This window comes from Aureococcus anophagefferens, assembly GCF_000186865.1.
Source record: "Aureococcus anophagefferens unplaced genomic scaffold AURANscaffold_3, whole genome shotgun sequence".
Taxonomy (NCBI): Eukaryota; class Pelagophyceae; order Pelagomonadales; family Pelagomonadaceae; genus Aureococcus; species Aureococcus anophagefferens.
This window is the reverse complement of record NW_008705563.1, coordinates 2,000,201-2,008,054: the sequence shown is the minus strand read 5'-3', so window position 1 is coordinate 2,008,054 and position 7,854 is coordinate 2,000,201. Positions and strand designations below refer to the sequence as shown.

Below are 7,854 nucleotides of genomic sequence, written 5' to 3'. Positions count from 1 at the left end.
GCCCGGCTTAGGTGAGCGTCCTCTGCGGCCACGTGGGGCTGCACGACGCGTCAGCCCGTGGCGAGGCTGGGGCAAATTTCGCTCGGACGCGTTGCGGCGCGTCGGGCCGCCCTTCAACGTTTTCGTTTACCTCCGTGGCGTCATCAGCTCGTGCCAAGCTTGCAAGCTTCGAGGTCGCCTCGTGCCTCGCATCGCCTCGTCCGCCGCGCCGAAGCTCGTCGACCGCCGCACGTCGAAGGTCTCGATTCAAAAAATGCTGTCCGCGCTGCTGCTGCTGCTGGCGCAGTCCACAGCTCTCCTCAGGACCGCACCAATGGCTGCCCACAAAGTCGTCATGCGCGACAGCGACCGCTGCTACTACGGCGACGTCGACGACGCGGGCAACGTCGACGGCGCGCGGCGCGCGACGAAGCGCCCCCAGCGCGAGCGTGTGGCGCTCCGGTCGCCGGACCCGGCGCTGTCGCCGCTCGACGTCGTCGAGCAGCAGTTCCACCCGAAGCCCCGGGCGACGAGCAGGCCTCTAGACGCGCGCGCCATCCTAGGACGGGAGCAGCGACGACCGTGAGACGGGCCCGCCGAGCTCCATGGGGTCCTCCGAGCCGACGACGACCGCGGCGGTCGCGCTCTCCATGGGCAGGTCGTCCTCGCAGTAGCCCTCGGGCACGGGCATGCCGACGGTCGCGGGCCGCGCGGGCACCTACGGAGAGCGGCGTCGCTTCGCGGTTTCGGAAACGCTCCCCAAAGGGACGGATGTCTTCGGCGGACGCGGCCGAAGCGCCGCGACGGCCTCGATGCCGCCGCCCGGCGGCGGCGGGAAGGTCCCGCTCGCCGCCGGCGCGGCGGGCGTCACGTGCGCCATGGCCATGACGTTCGTCACGGTGTACGCCTCCGCGACGGTGATGCCGTCGCGGCGGCGCCGCGTCTCCACGCAGCAGATGAGCCCGGAGCAGCCCACGAAGACGAAGAGCGCCGCGATCATGCCGACGATCCACCAGACGAGCACGTCGTCGTCGTCGTCGCAGGTCTCGCGCTTCTTCGCGCAGCAGCTCTTGCAGCTCACGCCGTACGTGATCTCGGAGACGACGCACGTCTGGCAGTTGCTCACGTCCTTGATGCACGTGAGCCCCGTGGACACGTTCAGGGACGTGTCGTCGTAGTCGCAGCCGTCGGCCGTCGGCGCGTACCTAAAGCGAGCCATTCCCTTCGTTTTCAGAGACACGAGGCGCGCGACCAGGAGCGGGCGCCGGCGCACGCACGGCGAGTCGCAGCAGTCTACCCGATCGGCCCGCGCGACCAGGGCCGGGAAGAGTAGCAGCAGCAGCGCGCACCGCGTCGCGCGGGCCATGTGCGGCGCGCGGCGTCGATCGATGCGATGGGGCAGCCCGTCGATCGATGATGTGGGCCAAGTTCACTCAAAACCATGCCTTCAGCGAGCAGAGAGGTTCTAAAGTTGCCACAGAGAGCTGCCCACAAGTAGCCGCACCACACCTCCTGCCGCGCCGCCGCACCAAAGATGGTCGCGGGCGTCAAGGGCGTCGCGTTCCTCGACGGCGACACCATGGCCGTGACGTCGTCGACGAAGGGCGAGCTCTTCCTCGTGTCCAAGGCGTCGCAGAGCGTCCTGCGCCGCGTCGAGCTCGACGTCAAGGCCGAGTCGCTCTGCGCCGTGCCCGGCACGCGGCGCGTGCTCGTCGCCGACGGCCGCGGCACGCTCTGCTGCGTCGACACGGCGACGGAGCCCGCGACGGTGGCCTGCGTCGCCGGCTCGGCGCACCACGCCGGCGGCGCGATGCGCCTCACGTCCGTCGCCGCGTGGGACGAGCGCACGTGCTTCGCCGCGGGCGCGGTCCGCGGCGACAAGACGCGCTGCAGCGTGCGGCGCGTCGATCTAGTGAAAAACGAGGTCGCCGAGGACGCCCTGCTCGAGGCGCCCATGGTCCGCGCGCTGCTCGCGGAGCCGGACCGGGGTCGGCTCTTGGCGGGCGCGATCGACTGCGCGGACGAGGAGAGCGACGACTGCGCGACGCGCCTCGTGGCGCTCCACGCGTCGAACGACTTCGCCGGCCCGCCGGAGGTCCTGGCGACCGTCGACTTCTTCGTCCACGCGGTGTCGCGCCACTCGGAGGACGTCTACGTGCTTTTGGCGCGGCACAGCGGCTCCAAGTGGGAGGCGCCCGTCAAGGTCGTGCGCCTCCACGCGGCGGGCCACAGCGTCCTCGTGTCCGTCCAGGGCATCCACGCGACGCTGCCCATCTCCCACGGCGGCGCGATCGCGGGGCTGTCCTACGCGGGGCTGATGGGCGGCGTGTTTGGGGTCCGCGCGGGCCGCGAGCACGCCATGGCCGTCGCGCCCGACGGGACCCTCGTGACGGGCTGCGTCGACAAGAGCTCCCGGGGCATCCTCCAGCTCTGGAACCTCGAGGTCCCCGACGCGGCCGCGGGCACGGGCAGCACGGAGACGACCGCGGCGGCCTAGCCGATTTTAAAAAAGGACCGCCGACTCGTGCGCTTGTGAATTCGATGGCCCCGAGATTCCTTAGTATTCGACGAGCCCGAGGTGGCGCGCCACGCCGACCTTGGAGCGGAACTTCGAGCCCTCCGGCGAGATGAAGTAGATGTCGTAGTCGCCCGCGGTGTCGCCGTTCTTCCGCGTCTCCATGATGGCGCGCCAGCCGGCGGCGGCGATCATCGCCTCGTCGCCGCCCTGGTTCGCGATGTAGCCGCCGAGCTGCGTCAGAATCGTGCGCTCCCGGGCGTCGGGGGTGGGTCCGAGGAGCTCCAGGTTGCTCTCCTTCATGTCCGTGCATCGCCGCCTCGTGCACGCCTGCTTCAGTCTCCCGGAGCCCCCGAACTCGGGTTTATCTCGGCACGCAAAACAGTCGCCGCAGTTTGGCGCTTTGCATCCCGCGCACACGCGGCAGCGCGAGCGCCGCGTGTCGGCGTTGGTCGCGCCGCCCTCCCTCGACTTCCGCGCGCGCTTCTTCGGATATTTCGTCGGCTGCTCCGGGTCGTCGGGCGCCGGCCGCTTCGGCGACGGCCGCCGCTCCTCCGGCTTCGTCGGCACGGCCGCCTTGATGCGGTCCTCGTCGGCGCCGATCGCGCGCAAAAATCGCCGCTTCCGGAGCGGCTTCCACCCGGCGACGATGGCGTCCAGGTCCGGGTGCCCCGCGAGCCTCACGACGTCCCGCAACTCATCGCACGCCACGCACACCTCGAGATACTCGGAGGAGTCCGGCGCGAAGGCGTGGGCCTGGAGCCAGTCGTAGAGGGTCGGCGTGGAGCCCGGCGGAAGCGACGGCGGCGGCGGGCGCAGCGGGACCGTGAAGTCCTCGTCGTCGTCGAGCTCGTCGCGCTCGCTGGCCGCGCAGGAGGACGCCAGGGGCGACGTCGCCTCGTCCTCCTCGACGACGGGCTCGATCTCGGCGGCGCGAGGCTGCATTCTGAGCCCGACCCGCTCTCGAACAGCATGTTGAACATCAAATTGACTACAAATACGCCGTCCCCGCGGCGCGGTCCGCCTCCCGGGGCGCCTCCTCGCGCTCGACGCGCGAGAGGTCCGCCTCGACGAAGAGCTTGCGGGACGCCCAGCCCGGGAGGGGCTGGGCGAGGCGCACGCGGTCGCCGCACGCCGCGTCCGCGACGCAGTGCATGCCCGCGCCGACCTTGATGACGAAGGCCGAGTCCTTGGCCGGCGCCGCGCGGACGATGGCGCCGCTCTTGCCGACGACGCGGAGCTGGACGGGCGTGTCGAAGACGACGACGGGCGCCGCGGGCGGCCACCACGCCATCGGCGCCGCGCCCGCGTGCCACCCCCTGGGCGCCGCGGCCTTCTTCTTGCGCTTCGGCCGCGCGACCGGCGGCCCGAGCTTCGCGTCGAGCTCCGCCTGCTTCTCGCGGCAGTAGCGCAGGAGCGCCGCGTCGTCGCTCGCGACGGCGACGGCGACCGCGGGCCGCGGAATTTCGGCGCCGTCGGGCCCGAGCCCGGGGGCCTCGTAGTCGCCGACGACGCAGGGCGACCGCGCCGTGTCGCTGCCCGTGCGCATGATGGCCACGTCGCAGAGCGGCGCCTCGAGCCCCAGCAGCGCGAAGGCCGCGAAGCCGCTTCGCCGTACCTTTCGGACGCAGGCGAGCGCCATGACGTCGGGCCGCGGGTGGCCCCGGCCGAAGAGCGCGGGCAGGAAGTCGTCGACGCTGAAGAGCGACGCGCGGAAGCCCGACGCGGCGAGCGTCGCCGCGCCGCGCCGCGACACGGCGTAGGCCGTCGTCAGCTTGCGGTGCGCGGCTTCGACGAGGCGCCAGTTCGGACCCCGCGCGACCTCGACCTCGACGGTCTCGACGTCGTAGAGCGCGCTGTGGACGTAGACGAGGTCCCAGGGCATGCGCGCCGACCGGAGGTGGCCCAGCGCCGCGTCGAGCGCGGCGCGGCAGCCGTCCTGCAACCGCGCGTCGTCCTCGACCACGAGCGTGTCGTCGCGGGATCGCGCGTCGTCCCACAGCCGCACGTGGCTCAGGGCGCAGCCGAGCTCGCCGAGGGTCACGTGGCGCGTGTGGAAGCTCGCGTAGCCCTCGACGCACTTCGGGCTCCAGCCGCCGCGCGCGAAGAGCTCGCGGAAGCCGCGCCAGGCGTCGTCGTCGTCGCCGTCGACGGCCTCGCCGCACGCGCGCGCCGCGGCGGCCGCGTCGGCGACGGCCCAGCCCGTCCAGACGCCGCAGTCGAGTGCAGCTTCGACGGCGGCGACGTCGCGCGGCGCCGCCCCGGCCCGGGCCACGACGCCCGCGCCGTCGACGGCGGGAGAAATGGCGACGTCGGCCCCGGGCAGCGCCCCGGCGAGGTGCGCCGCGCAGTCGACCCAGCGGCCGCAGCGGCCCGCGAGGCAGACCGCGCGGACGGCGAGACCTCCCGAAGGCGCCGCGTCGTTTGGCGCCGCGGCGACGAGGTGGTGCCGCGCGAGGGCCTCCCAGGACCGCTTCACGCTTCGGCCGCCGTTGCCGTGGACGGCCACCGGCACGGTGCCGTAGCGCGCGTTCGCGAGGAAATCGCCGAAGCGCCCCCCGCGCAGCTCGAGCTCGCCCCGGGGTAGCGTCTCGACGCCGCCGAGGCACTGGAAGAGCTCGCACGTCGCGTCGATCTGGACGTCGCGCGACCCGGAGTTGACCTCCGCCGCGTAGAACGCGTGGCAGCGCCGCTGGTCGTCGTCGTCGGCCGCGACGCCGGCGACGAGCCGTTTAATCGTCGACGCCCGCCCGAGGAAGCAGCCGCTGTTGAGGTAGCGGTAGGGCGACCGGTCGTCCGCGGCCGGCCGCGGGTAGCCCCCCTTGTCGCAGCCGGTCGGCCAGCACCGCGTCTCCGCGGCGAAGAGCAGCGAGCAGCCGCGGCTGGCGAGGATGGCCGCGAGGGCGGCGGCGTCGGGCAAGGCCGCGTTCCAGTAGACGTCGTAGGAGTCCGTGAAGACGACGAGCGCGTCGTCGGCCGCGGCCGCGAGCGCGGCCCGGAGGAGCTCGAACTTGAAGCCGCCCGAGGGGCCCTTGGTGATGTCGGGCCCGCGCCAGGCGCCGCCGAGGCCGAGCATGGCCGTCGTCGCCACGCCGTGGCGCGCCGCCGTCGCCTCGTAGAGCGCGACCTTGCCCGCGTCCGTGCCCACGCTGTAGACGAGGAGCGCGTCCGCGGCCGGCGGCGGTTTCGCGAGAGCGGGCGCCGCGTCGCCGCCGTAGAAGTGCTTGAAGTTGTGGAGCAGGGGCGCGGCGGCGCGGCGAAAGGCGTCGGTTTCGTGCTCCTCCTCCGTGAGCTCCCACCAGTCGGCGACGTCGAAGCCCTCCGCGAGCAAGACGGCCGACAGGAGCTCGTCGCCGTGCCACGGGCCCCCGGCGCCCGCGGCGAAGAGCGCCGCGGCGTCGGCGACGGCCGCGGCGACGGCGGCGCGGCAGGGCCCGGCCCGGAGGCAGCAGCCCCCGGCCGTCGCGTAGTGGTAGTCGCCGCGCGGCGCCGCGCCGTGCCGGTCCCTCCGCGACGCGACCCAGGACCGCTTGCCGCCGAGGAGCCGGTTGAAGGCGTGGGCCTTGCCGCCGGCGGCCGCCGCGGGGAAGGCGCGCAGCGCGCCCCGGACGAGCACGTCCGGCTCGAGGTAGACGACCCAGTCGCCCCGTTCGGACGCGTAATCGAAGAGCCCGAGCCAGTCCGCGAGGTCCGCCGCCGCGTGGAAGTGGGCGTAGCGGGACCGCGGGCCGGGCTTCAGGAGATTGCGGCCGGCGGTGTAGTCGCATCCGAATCGCGCGGCGACGGCGCGCAGCACGGCCGTGCCGGACTCGTGCACCAGGATCGTCGCCGACGGGTAGTGGCGCCGCGCGTGGGCCAGGCAGGCCGCGACGGCCCTCGGCTGGCCGTGCGCGACGAGGAGGAAGACCGGATCCGGCGCTCGCGGCGCGTCGAAGGCGGGTGGGTGTGAGAGCTTTGGGAACTCGCCTGCGCGAGCAGCCATGCTCATGGGCTGCCAAAGGGGAGAGGCTGCACCGTCAGCTTCAACTTAAAGTATTAAAATTCGTCCGGGAGCGTCCAGACCCCCGCGAGGTAGGCGAGGCGGACGCAGGCGATGTCGCGGGCCATCTGGATCGAGTCGGCGGCGATGTCGATCTTCGACCCGGCGACCTCGTGCCACGTCACCGCGACCTCGGCGATGGGGAAGCCGAGGCGCTTCGCGATGTACAGAAGCTCGACGTCGAAGGCCCAGCGCTCGATGTGGAGCGCCCCGAAGATCGCCGCCGACGCGCGCTTCGAGAGGAGCTTGAAGCCGCACTGCGTGTCCTCGACGCCCGCGACGCCGCCGACGACGGTCACGACGACGTGGAAGCAGCGCATCAGTAGATTCCGGAGCGCGGACCGCTTCGCGACGGCGTCCGTGCCGACCATGTGGGCCCGGCTCCCGCAGGCGACGCCCGCGCTCTCGTCCATCGCCGCCCGCTCCAACCGCGCGTGGTCCGAGAATCGCGTCGCGCCGTCCGCGTCCGCGACGAGCACCCAGGCGCCGCGGGACCGCAGCGCGCCCTCGCGCACGGCGCCGCCCTTGCCCCGGTTCCGCGCCAGCACGACGGCGCGCAGCTCGCCGCCGGGGAAGAGCTCGCGGCCGAGCGCCTCGGCGACGCCGGCCGTGCCGTCGGACGAGCCGTCGTCGACGACGAGCACCTCGAAGGCGAAGGACTGCGCCGACAGGTAGGCCGCGGCCTCCCGCAGCATGACCGGCAGCCGCTCCCGCTCGTTGTAGGCGGGGATGACGACGGAGAGGTGGACGGCGTCGCTTGTGCTCGCGGCGAGCCACGTCTCGCGCGCGCGCCTGTCTTCCGCTTCGAGGGCTGCGCGCGCCCGAGCGGCGTGGATAGGCGTGAGGAACCAATTCAGGAACCGGTACAGCGCATAGCAGAGGACTGCTGCGGCGGCTAGCAGACCTGACATCGTCGCTCCAAGAGGTGCAGCGAACCTTGACTTCAACTTTCAGGAAATTTGTCGAAAGTTCACGATCGCTGTCCTCTGCCGATGGTTCCAGAAATGCAACCTCAAGCTAGCTAGCGAGCGCCGAGGAAGCGCACCGTCGGGACGCAGGCCTCCGCGATGGCGTCCGTGGGCGGGTGGAGCGCGCGGACGGTGAAGCAGCCCTCGGGCGCGTCGGAGACGTCGACCTCGTTGTCGCGCGCGCCCGTGGGCCGCGTCGTGAGGATCGCGTCGCACGAGCGGACGCGGTCGCCGGAGGCGAGGCTCCGGGGCGGCGCGGCGACGGCCGAGTCGACGTCGACGAACGAGGGCAGCGGGAGCGACGTCCACGCGTAGACGTTGAGCGCCGCGTAGCGCAGGCCGGGCGGCGACCC

General features: G+C 72.8%; 2 protein-coding genes across 2 annotated transcripts; one reads left to right on the top strand and one right to left on the bottom strand.

Moving 5' to 3' along the window:
* Positions 1 to 791: 791 nt before the first annotated feature.
* AURANDRAFT_70902 (expressed protein) lies at positions 792 to 2,484 on the top strand (the record flags this gene model as incomplete). Its single annotated transcript, XM_009035682.1, has 2 exons — positions 792 to 1,145; positions 1,478 to 2,484. Coding segments are annotated over 2 exons (1,361 nt in total), but the record flags the coding sequence as incomplete, so codon positions are not given.
* Positions 2,485 to 6,529: 4,045 nt separating this feature from the next.
* On the bottom strand, positions 6,530 to 7,444 carry AURANDRAFT_21068 (hypothetical protein; the record flags this gene model as incomplete). The annotated part of the gene is made up of 1 exon (XM_009035509.1): positions 6,530 to 7,444. The coding sequence occupies one exon, from the start codon at positions 7,442 to 7,444 to the stop codon at positions 6,530 to 6,532; it is 915 nt and encodes a 304-aa protein (XP_009033757.1).
* Between the last annotated feature and the right edge of the window lie 410 nt (positions 7,445 to 7,854).